We start from the raw sequence: 14,914 nt of genomic DNA, 5'->3' as shown, positions 1-14,914 counted from the left end.
CCTCTGTACAGTACCTTCAAAATATATTTACAAACACAAACACACACACACAAAATGGATTGAAAATGGTAAATGTTTTTCGAAACAAACAAGAATACAAAGAGTACATCTCTTGGGCACATGTTTCAAGATTTATTTCATTAATGCTTTGTCAAGCCAACTTTCAAAGTTTACCTTGACAGACACAATTTCCTGTTCTAGTTATCATTGCAGTTACTGTATTTTTATATAATGTATACATTATTATTAATGCTATAATTATACATTTATGCTTATGTGGCTCTTAAGTGGTGATTTGATTTAATGAGGTCATATCTGATATTGTTACTGTCCTAGTTTCACTCATAGTGTCTCCAGTCATAACAACATCTGTGACGCACTGACAGTATCCTCAACAAAACCCCAGACATGAAGAGGAGGGGTGTGAGGTCACAGGGTCATTGAAGGAGGGGTCTATGATCTTCTCATTATGTCCATAGTTTATGTGTATAACATAAAGCCTTTATAGTGTTAGAGGCATGCTTGTTTTGAAGCTCTAAACACATTAGACTGGACTTTTAGCAGTTCATATGATTGCATACTGTTTGATGACCAAGACACAACAAGCTCTTCACAAAGCCATGATGGGTTGATTTTGTGGGAGAATCTATGTCTGCAGAAAGCTTTTCAGGTTTCAGCAGAGAAAGCCCATCATTCACAAAATTCCACACATTCTCAGTCTCTTGTGTGTTCATTCATTAAATATTTTATTTAATTTGATGATGATTTGCCAGTTAGAGTGCAGTACTCTCAGCTCAATTTAACTCCATGTTGAAATCTATGAGATTTTGCTTTCAAATCAGTGTGCAGATTCCATCTGGGCCTGGTCTCTACATGCCCTTGAATAGACCTCTCTTCAGTGGGTGATGGTGCCCACTTCACTGTCCGCCGGAGGGGTCGCCAGTGGGAAAAAGAAACAGCTGTTATCCCAGGTGTTACAGTATGCTGACACACTTGACAAAGTCACCTTCCCCTCTGACTTCATGCCAAGGTGCAGATGTGTGAATAAATAATACCAACGGTTCACACCATAGGTGTCCATACAAAGATAAAAGTGGTTGATTGTCAAAAAATATCAAAATAATATCAAAAGTGCATTAATACAGTATATTATATGTTGACATGTCTGTTTAATGAGAAATACATAGTTATAATAGTACTAATAAAGGTTTATTTTATATATATTTTGAATTAGTTTTTATTTTTGTAATTTCTATTTTCATTTTATGTTTAGTTGAAGTATTTTTGCAATTTGTATTATTTTTTTTTTTATTTACTGTCTATATAGTTTATATTTCAGTGACAGATTTAATTATTTTTAGTATACATCCGGTTAAACTTAATGAAAATTACGTTTTTTTTTTATCTTTTAATCTAATAAAATAATTTAGTAACAAATTAACAAATACAAAGTTCTATCATGAAACTATAGATAGCATAGGCTAATACTGTAGGTCCTAACTCAGCCTGCTCGTGATCACCTCATTATCTATAGGGCACAGCTGATTGGTTCCTGCTGTATCAGTAGCCAATAAGCATGTGTGCTGAACCTTCAAATGCTTGGGTAGCATTTGCCTTAGCGGTGCAGCACGCTTTAAGAAACCCTCCACCTTCCCCAGCTCCACCTGTGTAGATCTGCTATGGGTAATTCATGTATGCTATATGGTACAGTAGCAGCATGTCTTACTTCCATAGTATTATTTATTTTTTTCCATAATATGGAAGTCAATGGGGTCCATCAACAGTTGGTTACCAACATTCTTCAAAATATCTTCTTTTGTGTATCTTCTTTTGTAACTATCCCTTTAAATCTAATATGCACTTGCACATTTAATCTAGTGTTGATATGCATTGTGCCAAGTTTGATGACAATGGCATAATTTTTCCAATAAATGTGTGGCATGACAGAGAGTAAATGATGGCAGAATTTATATTTTAGTGTGAACTGCTCCTTTAGTTTTGTTAGACAATTGTTTGGACAGCTGTGCACTAAAGCGGTGCTTGCCAAACTAGGAAGAACCATCTCTGAAGGGCATAAGAAGGTGAGTTATGTGGGTTTTTGTTTTCCATGTGTGTGTGTCAGGTACTCCCTATGGGGATATTTTTGGTCCCCATGAGGAAAACATGGGGAAATAATTGAAATAATTGCCAAATAATAACTGTACATTGGTGCTTTCTTATCTGAGCTGATCAGTTGATTATAACAGCACCCATCAATGTCAAAATGACTGAGATGGCCAATCAAAGAAGGCAGGCATTACCATTACTGTTGTTTACAGCAGCAAAGTGTGAATTCCAGCATGACGCTTCAGTTTTAACGATCTGACAACTGTATTATGATATAGAAATGTTAAATGACCAACAATGATATCCAGGTATGTAAACAACTCAATTTGCAGCCGATTTGCAGCATATTAGGCATAAGAATAAGAATTAATTTGTGCATATTTGGAATAGATTTAATGAACTTGGTTACAAAGCTTGGTTAGCCTTTCATTAAAATTAACTTATTCAAAGTAAAAAAAAAAAAAACATGCGGCTTTAACAGGTCTGTTTATAAGTTATATATTCAGACAAGATTAGTTTTACATGAAGCGTTTTAAAATAATATTATTATCAGTGTCAGGTAAGAGTAAGATGCGTGTCTAGATTTTTCTCCTCACTTATGGGCTTATTATAAACAGCCACTTCTATAAACCTGTGAAGTTTACTTAAATAGGTTTTAAAATAGGTTTTTATAATAAATTAAAATTGTATTAACAAATAATAAATTAAAAGACATATATATCATAGGTGAGCAAGCACAGCACATTAATTTTGTAACGTCCACATAGAAAACACACATTCCCGCCACCTCTGTAATAAACACGGACATGGCAGTCCCATCTGAATCGGTACAGAAATTCACAGACGTTGAATGATAAAATAATTGTAACTCAAACGTCATTTAGAAAACTACCGGTAGTCATGTCCGAATAGGGCTTAAGACAATAATTTGTCAGTTTTTGGACCTTGGTATTTCTAAAACCCTGCACATGGCTTTGCTTTTAGTGTATTCTCAATGGTTGCTAAGGCGTTACTAGGGCTGTGTCCAAAATTACCCCCTTAAATAGAGCACTATTTCAGGGGACAGACATTTGTAGTGGTGTCCAAAACCATAGTGCACTCATTCAATCCCACAATGCAATGCAATAACGAGTGTACAACCAATGTACGCTTAACGGCTAGAGAATACCCATAATGCACTGTGAGAGTCACATGCTGAATTAATTCCTGAGTCACGGTAGAAGATGGTGCCTGCAGCTGAATCGTCCATCCATCAATTTTCCAAACTGCTGGTCCAATGTGGGTACACAGCGTAAAATCATATAGGTATAAATTCCTTTTCAATTGATTATCAAATTGTTTACTTAAGGTTTATACATAGTTTCCAAGACAGAGTTCAAGATAAATATTTTCATCTTACTACTAGAGCTGCGAGTTTGCTAAGTTTCAAATAACTATTAAAAAGTAAGCACACACTATGGCAGTGCTCGGCAACAGGCGGTCCATCTGGCCCGCGCCTGCAGCCAGATTATTTTGATAGTGGCTGGTTCTGAAATAGATCTGTAATGACAGCAACAGTTACTCACAATCACTTCGTCTTTAGCGATTTTGCCTTCAAAAAGTACGAGAATGTTTTTGCTGCAATGTTTTATTTTGAGATAAAACGAGAGCTTTTAATTGGAAAAGTTCTGAAAGACATTCAAAAGAGTCTGTGGATTGCTTCGTTGCAGATAAGACACACCAGTTTTGCATTCACAAAACCAGGTAGGATGAATGCATAGTTGTCTTTCCATTCTTCTTTGTATGCCCTATTTTCACTGTCAACTTTCCTCTTTAGACTCTTTGATAGAGCCATTTTCTCTCACCAGCTAGCTTAAATGTTAACATCACTCTGCACACGACATAATAGCGTACCTCCAGCATGCAAACAATAAAATAAAAAAAGCAGTTTAGTACATGAGGATGCCAAGGAATAATTCTGAGTGTAAAAGCAGGCTACGTCAAATAATTATTACAATAAGTTAGGCTCCATTGTGTAACAAGCAAATATGATACACATTTATTATTCACAATATGGAAAAAGGAAATAAAACATAGTTTGTTAAAGGAACACTTCACCCATTTGCATTAAGCTTTGTATCGTTAGAAACCCAGTCCTATTCCCTCATTTTCCCCTGAGACAGGAGAAATACGGATTTCAGTGTTGCAGTTCCTGCTTATACTGATGTAAAAATCGTCATTTTGCGTCATTCTAAGCAGGAAGTCCCATATCATTGTAGAGGGGTTGAGACTACAAACACTCGTTCCTCATTTTTCCAGGTGGTGTCACATGCCTGTCCTGTCTTGTGCTGCACATGGGTGTTTTGTTATTTTGGGCCATGTGCTCATGTCATTGTCTGGTCCCTCCCCCTTGTTATCTGATTATTGTTTGAGTTCTTCCACCTGTTCCCTCTTGATTTGTTTCCCTTTATTAGTCCCCTCTTGTTTGCAGTCTGTGTCGGTTCGTTGTCTAATGTTTCCCGTACCCTGTGATTCCCTTGTAAGTTTATATTCTGTTTTGGTTTGTATTTTACTAGTTGTTTTCCCCCCCGTGGGTTTTGTTTTTGTACTTGTTTTTCTTTAATAAATATTATCATTCTCCCGCACTTGAGTCCTCGCACCTTTTGTATTTCGTCATCCCGTGACAGGTGGTGGGACCCACTCACGCTACAGACCTATTACAGATCAGTGGGTGGGACTTCACTTGCAGAAACTAAAAACAATATCCGCCACCTTGTTTGGAAGCTAAGCTAACAGGCGCTGTGGAGCCAGATGTGAAGTTACGACAATGGCGGAAGGTACTCAATATGATATGGAAGAAGATTTTGAAAGTCTGATGCTCGAATCAGATGTCCGTGGCTACCTTTACGAGCCGCAATAGGGAAGAGCAACTGAGGCTGATGGAGGAACAGGAGGCGGCTGCTGCGGCTTCTGCAGCCGAGGCAGAAGACCTGCCTGTTGCAGACGAGGAGCCTGGACTGGCTCGAGCTGGGGCGGATTGGTGGCGCCTGTGCTCTCACTGTGCGCCTACGGACACAGAGATAGAGTCCGTCTGCTGCAAAGAATTTCAACAATGCCAATTTCACGTTTGTGAAATTGGCACAGACGTTTGTGTTGTGAACCATCCTAGTTTCTGGATTAGTGGGTGTGGCTTGCGGAGCTGTGCAATGTGGTGCATTGTGGGAGTTGTTGTCTTCCATATAAATGCGCCCTAAAGTTACTTTCTGTATTTCCTCGGTCGAGAAGGCACCAAATTCGAAATTTATGGTACATTTCGACAACATATATGACCCACTTTCAATAAAGATTAATGTTCCCACAAGTGAAATGCTCCTTTAAGAGCATGACTCAAACATGCCATTAATGGGCTTATTCAAGTCCTCTTTTATTTATTTTTTTGTTATTTTTATCCATTCCGCATCTCCCACATATGTGTGTTTTAGCAAAGCAGTGACTGTTTTGCAAGTTGGTGAATGAAGATTCTTGCCAGGTTACGTGACACTACTGCTTTATTCATTCATCCAGTGTAAAACCCAGACACCGCCACACAAATGTGGCTTTTTGTTAATGACTGTCCTTCTACAGGATTTAACACAGTGTTACAGCTCACTGCCAGTTGCAAAATACACTGTGACAGTCTGTCACAGGCAATTCTAGTTGCATTTTTCATCAATTAATTTCTTAAATTATCCTTTGACTATGTTCTGGCCCGCCATCTAGTGGCGAATTTTTATTTTTTTTGGCCCGATGCCAAACTTACTTGGCGACCCCTGCACTATGGTAAAGCGGCAGCTCTTCCGGTGCACCCAATGTCCGAAGTTCACTCACTTGTTTTCATTCACTCCCTCATGTGAACTTTATTAGTGGACTTAGGCCGTGTGTCCACCAAAGCGTTTTTACTCGCGGCTGGCGTGTTTTTTCAATTGTTTTCAATGGGAGCGCCGCGTTTTTAAAACGCCATGAGCGTAACGAGGCGCTGAGCGTCTTTTTCACGCTGAAGCGCTGAGCATTCGGCGTTTTTTACTGGTCGCCGAGAGTTGAAGAATGTTCAACTTTTGGTAAAACGCAGCGCTCATCACTGTCACTTTTTACCCAACCGTCCAATCACAGTGAAGGAGGGGCGGGACTAATACCACACCGACCAACCGCGTCCGCCACATGATTCTGCTTGTACAACGTCAACAGATGACAACAACAAGCATAATAACGGAACAAAATCAAGAGCCAGATAAAATACATTACATTGTATTGACATTTTAATATAGAATCAACACAGAAACAAAATATGTGTGAAATGAGATACTAGTAAGACTTTCGCGGATATTCCGTATCATAACAAGCAAAGTGTCTCGGTCTCAACCGTCTCAACTGAAAAAACACTGCGCTGCCAAAACGCTCTCAAGCGCCCACAGCTGAGCGTTTATAGCAGAGCGCCTAGCGTTTTCAGCTGGCTAATAACGCTTTGGTGGACACACGGCCTAATGCAGGGAATAGTGAATAAAGGTATAGAGGGCGATTTCAGACACAGCCTAGGTGTTTGCTCAGGTGTCTTGAGTGTTTCTTTCTCATTGCTATGCATTTGCCAAGGTGTTTTGAGTGTTTTAACATGTTACTACGTGTTTTTTAAGGTGTTGCTATTGGTTGCAGATAGTTGCCTAGGTATTTTGAGTGCTTATGAAATATGTGGTAGCTAGGGTGTTGTGGGTGGTTGCCAGGGCATTGCTATGTAGTTGTGAAAGTGTTTTTTATATGTTTCAGCATGTTGTTTCAGTATGTACTTTTTAAGGTGTTCTGGGTGGTTGCTAGTGCAATGCTATGCAGTTGTTAAGGTGTTTTAAGAGTTAAGCATATTGCTGTATGATTGTTAGAGTGTTCTGGGTGGTGGCCAGGGAATGTGGTTGCTATGGTGTTTTGAGTGTTTTTAGCATGTAACTAATGGTTTTTACAGTGTTGTTTGTGGTTGCAGGTAGTTGCTAAGCTATTTTTAGTTGTTATGATCACATTGCTAAGTGGTTGCTAGGCCACTGTTATTCAGTTGTTAAGGTGTTTTTAGTGTTTTAAGCATGTAACTAATGGTTTTTACGGTGTTGTTTGTGGTTGCATGTAGTTGCTAAGCTATTTTTAGTTGTTATGATCACATTGCTACTGTGGTTGTTAGGGTGTTCTGAGTGGTTGGTAGTACACTGCTATGTAGTTGCTGAGTTTTTTCTGATTTTTTTTATTTTTTATTATTATATTGTGGCTATATGTAGTATATTGTAGCCATGTGGTCTCTATGGTATTCTCAATGGTTGCCAAGGCATTTCTAGATGTTTTGCTAAGGTGTCTTGACTGATTCTGGCATATTGTGCGGTTGCTAAGGTGTTTTAGCATGTTGCTATTTGGTTGTTAGGGTGTTCTGGGTGGTTGCCAGGTCATGTCATGCAGTTGCTAAGGTATTCTTAATATTTAGCATGTTTTAGGGTGTTGCTGGTGCATGGTTACAAGTAGTTGTTAAAGTATTTTGAGTGGTTGTGCTAGGGTGTTCTAGGTGGTTTTTGGGGCACTTCAGTGCAATTGCTAAGGTGTTTTGAGTGGTTACGCATGTTGGAATAGTTTGTGGTTGCTAGGGTGTTGTGGGTGGTTGCTAGTGTACTGCAATATAATTGCTAAGGTGTTCTGAGTGTTTAAGCACTTTGCTATGTGGTTGTTAGGGAGCTCTGGCCGTTTGCTAGGGCATGGCATGCAGTTGCTAAGGTTTTTAGAGTATTTTTAGCATGTAACTAATATCTGTTTTTTATGAATTGCATATAGCATATATTCAAATTACATGACTGTTTTTCACATCTTAGTTTTGCACATCTTTTAATGATTATCCCATTTTGAAAACTATAGTCAGTCTTTTATTCTTTTATCCCCATCTGCTGATGCCTCTACTCTTAACATCTGTATGCTAAGAGAAAATTAAATTGGAGATATTAAAGGCTCCTTTTACATAAAAAAAGTGTTGCCCTGGTGATGGAGTTGTGAGGAAGGTATATGCGGATGAAGGGCAGGTGGGCACCTAAACACCGTGTGACGGGATCTGACAGGGTGGGCAAACCCCGCAGGCAAAACACCATCTGTTCCGTAATGGCTTCTGGGAGCAGCAAAAGCAACAATGTAGTGACAGCACCTGGATGTGAGAGCTGACAGGCCCTGCATGCTATCCCATGATGCCTTGCAGGTGAGTGCAGCACAGGGATGCAATGGTGTGAGATCTCCCAGGACTGTCTATTCAGATACAGGACAGGAAGATGACGCACAGCCAGCACAAGTGGATACAATCAGCGCGCATTCTGCACGGCTGCAAAAAATGAATGTGGAGTAACACATTATGACAAGACAAGACTCCCACATATAAAAACACAACAGCATTGTCATGTCATGCTGATTCACAAACACGGAACAAGCATGAAAACAAGAAGCAAAATTTATCTCACGAACCAATCATATCCAATCATGGCGTGATGGAGGCTTTAGGTGTGATCAACCTGAAGCAGTGCTGTGCAGCTGCAGACCGATTTGTGCAAGGCATCAAAGTGCCACGAGCGTGATTCGAGCAAGAACAGTCTATTCTCTAATCACTCTTGCGGTACAAAGTTGTCAAACAATTATCGGTCTGCGCAATGCTGCTTCAAGTCAAACACATCTATTGTCTCTTCTTGCGTTACCTTCTCCCATTCATTCTCAATTACCCCACCAAAGCCACCGCACACTTTAGGGGTTCTGTTAAAACTCAATGGGCTCAGGGGAGGCAAGAGAGATGTGGCCTACCGCTGTAAAGCCGCTGCCGCTGCTGGACAGTGTTACTTCAGAAAAACAAGTGATTTATACACTTATTAATGTCACATTTTGTAATATTTGCATTGTTTTATTTTTGTAATTTGGATTTGTATATATATATAGGGATCAGTAATATTTTTTAATAAGGATAAAGAACATCTTCAAAGAAGTCTCGTGTTCATCAAGGCTGCATTTATTTGATCAAAAAATATGGTAAAACAGTAATATTGTGAAATATTGCAACAAAATATTTTATTAATATAATAAATATAAATATTTTTGTGGAAACCATGATAGATTTTTTCCCCCAGGATTTTTGACGAGCAAAAGTTCAAAAGAACAGCATTTATTTTAAATATAAATATTCTGTAGCATTAGAAATGTCTTAACTGGGACTTCTTGGTCAATTTAGTTTCCTTGCTGATAAAAAGTATTCATTTCTTTAAAAATAGATCTTACCGACCCAAAACTTTAGAGTGGTATAGTGAATATATAGCACTTTCATTGTAAGTTAATTATATGCAAGTTTCATCACCTACTTGCTTGCTACAATTATGCCATCAAATGTAGATATAGCAAAATTGAAAACACTGTATGAACAAAGAATCAATTTCAGAATGGTCCGTTTTAAAGACTGGATTTGAACAACAAATTGAAATGGTGTGCAGCGTGAGTGCGATGCCTTCATTGCCTCTAAGACAGTAAGGCAGCTGTACTGAGTGAAAGCGTTTGAGAGAATGAATAGCCTAGCGATTGCCCTCTGCTGCCCTCCTTCATAATATCAACCACCTACTCTTGCTCTTTTCTGCTGACTCTGGTGGGTTGCTGGGGGTTTCAGGACACTGCTCTATAGTGCAATTCGTTCTTCTGTAGTTTTTCTACCAACCACTCTCTCTCTCTCTCTCTCTCTCTCTCTCTCTCTCTCTCTCTCTCTCTCTTTATATCTAACGCCTCCTGGTGCATCTCAGTGTCATGCAAAAAGTATATCAGATGGTTGTGGCTAAAACGGATTTTGTAGGTTCAAGCTGACTTTTGTCATTGTTTTTATGTTAAAATACATTCTCCTATCCCAGCTAAATGTGCAGAGGTGTATATGAATATTGATTCCACTGAAAAAGTTTAAACACTTCGACAACCCATCTAGCCTGACATCGTCTCAACAATTGGCATGAATTTTTTGTATCTCTTTTGTATCTCTGTATGTATATTATCTGTTTATTCAACCAATTGCAGACAGGGTAAGTGTTCAGAAAAGCTCTAACAGATAGATAGATGGTTAGAATTGTAGTAAATTGAATATAGAATAATATATTGTTTTATTATGTTGGAGTAAAAGAGAGTACAGTAAAACGAGAAACAAAACTCGCACAGCCATGACAGGTCATCAGTCAGTTATACAATTTAGTGGTAATTATGCTAATATTTGACTGCAAATGTAACCACTGACCAATCACATTCAAGTATTCCACAGAATCGGGTAATTAATACATATACATGACACATTATTGATTAATACAGTCATTTATTAATCTATTCATTCAGGAAAAGCCTCTCTTTTATTGCTATGCCTTATTCTGTAGATGGCAGTTTAATGACACGGTGGTGTTTAACATCACAAGCAAAGCTGATAGCGTTTCCTTTAGAAGTGGCCAAAGCACAACAGCATACAGCAGATAACTATTTCAGTTGTTTGCTATATAGTAAAGGCATAGAGTGTTTTTCAACTGTAAATGTCAAAAGACAGTGAAAAAGAGCAATAGGTGGTACTACATTGCGAGTGTAATTCAAAGCAGATACAGTAAGCAAACTGCATTCACTCAGTAGGGAAGAACTCACAGTGCGTTCTGCTTTTAAAAGGACAGCTCACCTTAAAAGGAACATTTTGTCATGATTAACCTGTTCCATTCCCTGAAATCTCATTCACATCCAATTTTAAAAGTAGGAAATTGACAGGCAATGCCAGTTTTGATGTCACCATCACCAAACGCCAATGGGAAACTGATGCGACAATGCATGTGTCTTTGAATATGCTGAATGAAGGATGAGATTTCAGAGCTACAGCAGAGTGGAAAATTATCATTGAATAATGAATTAAACTGTCCGGCTTCAGAAGACTTGTAATGAAGAGTCTACTTACTGTATTTTGACAGCCATGGTAACTATGAACTTGTCATTGTATGAATAAAATACAGGGGGGAAAAAACAGCACACAGATTTGTAATTTTGGCATGGACTACCTGACAGTGCCTAGTGTGCAACCCTTCTGTGTCCTTGAACACATTTTCTGAAAAGCCCACTCACTTTCATTTGGATTTCTGCAGTGTGAGACCCTCTGTAACCTTTCTCGCCCCCAATCGCAGCCATACACACACATACATACACACACACACGCACACGCTGTCAGAGTGTCAGTGAAGTGAACTTGCACTCAGGTCTCATTACCTCCCACACACCCCACTGTGTGATGCTGTAATCTGACAGTATGAAGGATGCTTCAAAGACACAGAAAAATCGACTTTAACATCGCAATACATGCAGTAAGCTCCCCGAAATCCATCAGTAAACAGCCCAACGTGTACTCTGACAAAATATAAATGCCACCAAATAGACGGAATGGAATTATGTTGATAGTAAACGACAAAAAACTGTATCTTATGCACACATTTTTTTTGTCATGTAAGCTAAAATGTGCTTCATGTGCCAACATCTAAATTCATTTTTTCCTAAATTATTACATTAATTATAATGACTGAATCAGTATACAAGGTTACAATTACGAAAATCATTTGTAAGGCTCAGATCATTTCTAAGTTAAATTAGTGTAATGTATAACTGTAGTTTAAATTACTCCCTTTCATTGTTTATTCATTAACTATGGCCCAAGACTCCAGCATTCCCCTACATAGGACAAGTGGTTTGATGGATGGATGGATGGATGGATGGATGGATGGATTTTTTGCAGTTTAACAGTCTTCACACATTTATTTGATATGTTCAGAGTTGAAACTCATCCAGGAGCTCAAAAATCCCTCTACAAACCACAACACGACCTGACAAGCAAAGCCAGAACAGCTACAGCGATCGTAGTTGATGTCATGAAAGCAGAAGCAAGATACTTTAAACAAGCAGGAAAAAAAAATGTAAATATTGAGGCAATATACAGGAGTCTGACAGAAGTAGATCCTCAGGGCATACCTCTTCATATTCTCTTACTTGCAGAGTCTGAGCCAAAATGAAATACTAGATTTAATCTAGAACAGCCATGAATTCATGAATGAATAAATAGATTTGTGTAATAGTAATTAGTGGATGGATCATCTACAGAGAAATAACTTGATGCCACAAATAGCCTATATGGTACACCATTTCTCATTTCTTATTATTAGTTCAAGTAGTTTATTGAGGGTTGATTTGTAAAGAAGGACTATACGCCTGCGCACATATAGCCTAAATTCAAACGCGCATACCTTTGGACTGAACACGTAATGCGCATGTGCGCGACGTCTGCGTTTTCGCTGGTTTGCGTTTTTGAGGTTTGCGCAGAGATAACGGATAATTGTTTGCACCTTCGAACCTATTTCAGGGAGTGCATTCTCGAGACACCAGGACCTGTTTTGTGCGGATGGGCGGCCGGAGCGCGTTAAGGGTTTTCCTGTTAGAATGCAGCCCCTAAGTTAATAACAAATGATCTTCGCAACAGAAGTGAATCAATCAATCAAAATTAACTTTAGCTGGACAATAACTTTATCTGTTGTAAAGCCTAAACAATCTGTTACGGTAATTTTCTATTATCTCTCTTAAGCTGCTTTGAAACAATATTGTTAAAAGCGCTATATAAATGAAGGTGACTATTACAACATTTTTTTTTTTTCATTGGTGAAGTTGGAATTTCTTTAAGTTCACTCAAAAAATATTATTCTGTCATTTTTTTTCATCCTCATGTTGTCCCAAGCCTTCTTTCTTTCTTCTCCACAGAAAACAAAAAGGAGATGTTAGGCTGCTGACAGTCTCAGTCACCATTTACTTTCATTGCATTTTTTTCAATGGAAATGAATAGTGACTGTTTGAGACTCTCAATCTACCTGACATATTTTTTAACGTTCATTACGTTTAAGAAAGAAATTCATATGGTTTTGGAACAACATGAGGTTGAGTAGCGTCCTGTGGACTCGTCCTAAATGAGTAAAAGCAAGTAAATCCTTTCTCATTGATTGAGCGTTTATAAAACATAGCTTCATTTTCACACTGCCAAGTTCATATTTAAGCTATTTTGAACTTATAACGCAACTGAAACATTTAACCATGCACATTCAGAAAGCAAAAAAAAAAAAAAGTCATTATTTAATATTAGTCTTTACATGATTTTCAGAACTGAATCAGGAAGAATAATGTGCATAAGCTCCATATACACTCCAAAACCATTATTGAAGAAAAAAAAAATGAAGACCTATAAAAACTTATTCACAAAAATCTGATATATATTTCTTTCTACAAACATCTTTAAACGCCAGCCGTTACACAATTAAATGTCTAAGGAACTTAAACTTTCCTGCTCATGCATAAGAGATTAAAGTGCTTCCGAAGTCTGTTTTGAATGTTCAGTAATTCCCAGGACAGATTGTGTGTGAGTGATTTGGACTCCGTGGTATGAAATCAAAGTCTCTGAAACACTCGCGTCTTACCTGTTGGCCCCTCCAGACTTTCCGCACAGACCCTGGCGATGAGAAACAGCAGAACAGCAGACAGGTTCATGGTAGCGTTTAGTCCAGCAGGTGAAGAAATACAGTCAGTGAGTGTGGTAAATATCCTGCTGCTGCGCCACTGAGTTTCATCCAGAGACGCGCAGCACAGACCCCAGATCTGCCCGCTGACGTCACGACAAACTATTAAACCCCCTTACAACTCTAGAGATGAACCCAGTGAGCAGAGGAAGGGCTATGGCGCCTCTCTGTGGTTATTCCCCCAAAAAAAAAAAAAAAAAAAAAAAAAAAAAACATTAGTTAGCTGCTGCATAGATTGTTGTTGAGGAAAACTGATCGTCCAGTCGAAGCTTGAAAACACATACGACATAGGCCTAGTTCTCATTTCCTAGTCTGTTCGTTTCAACGTGTAGCCTAAGTTTGAATTCTTAATTGATAACATGAGGAGAAAGCGTTTTCATCGGATGAAAATAATAAAACAAAATTAAATATAAAAATAAAAACAATTAAGGTTTAAGAAATTAGACAAAAATGATTAGGCATTCAAGATCGCTTGAAGCAGATCGTGAATCGGTTGAAAAACAAACATTTTTTTTTTTTTTTTTTTTTTTTTTATAATCACGCAAAAGTCAGCTTTTTTTCCGAAAGAGAGCATATAAGAAAAACTACATACAAAATTACAGAATTAAAAACAACTCTAAATCACAAAATAAAAAGCAATAAAGCAAAAATCATAAACATCATGTGACATTTAAGATTTCTTGCTAATTGTTATCTGAGTAAGAGCAGGCAAGATGAAAATATTTGTAAACCAAGAGTGGTTGTACACAAAGTTAAAATCTGCAGGAGTGAGATTGAAAAAGGCAATCCTTTGCCTATCTCCTCTCAGTGGCTCTTTGTAAATAACCTTCTTCTTGTCCTCTTAAAACCATTTTCACTGCATGGGTCTTGAGATGGCTGCAGTGTGTTGAGTTCTCTGGATTGAGCACCCTTGCATTACAGGAGAAGGATTTCTGAAGAGCTAGAAGAACAAACAGTTATTTGTAGAAATTAGGTTATCAGGCTGTAAAACTTTTTTGATCATACCTGGAACCTTTATTGGGGAAAAAAATGAAGTAAAAAGACCAGAAGTGTTGATTCTTAGTTCTCCTCCTGGAGACCAGTCTACAAAGAGATCCATATACCTGGTTTAGGTCCAACCTAGCTCCAACACACCTGCTTCAAATTATCCAGCAAGAGAAGCCAGAAAATGGCCATTGCAGATGTGTGCCTGATTAAAGCTGGAA

The 14,914-nt window shown here is 38.2% G+C and overlaps 1 protein-coding gene across 4 annotated transcripts in view; it reads right to left on the bottom strand.

The window, feature by feature from the left end:
- Positions 1-13,812, bottom strand: part of ptprua (protein tyrosine phosphatase receptor type Ua) — a 582,203-nt gene extending 568,391 nt beyond the window's left edge. For all 4 annotated transcript variants that reach the window (XM_079878073.1, XM_079878074.1, XM_079878075.1 and 1 more), the window contains exon 1: positions 13,611-13,812. In XM_079878073.1, coding sequence (XP_079734199.1) covers positions 13,611-13,680 — 70 coding nt within the window. In that variant the 5' untranslated portion in view covers positions 13,681-13,812. The remainder of the gene's footprint in view (positions 1-13,610) is intronic.
- Between the last annotated feature and the right edge of the window lie 1,102 nt (positions 13,813-14,914).

Source organism: Squalius cephalus (genome assembly GCF_949319135.1).
Source record: "Squalius cephalus genome assembly, chromosome: 8".
Classification (NCBI taxonomy): Eukaryota; Metazoa; Chordata; class Actinopteri; order Cypriniformes; family Leuciscidae; genus Squalius; species Squalius cephalus.
Note: the sequence above shows the minus strand (reverse complement) of the source record. Positions and strands in the feature narration are given on the sequence as shown.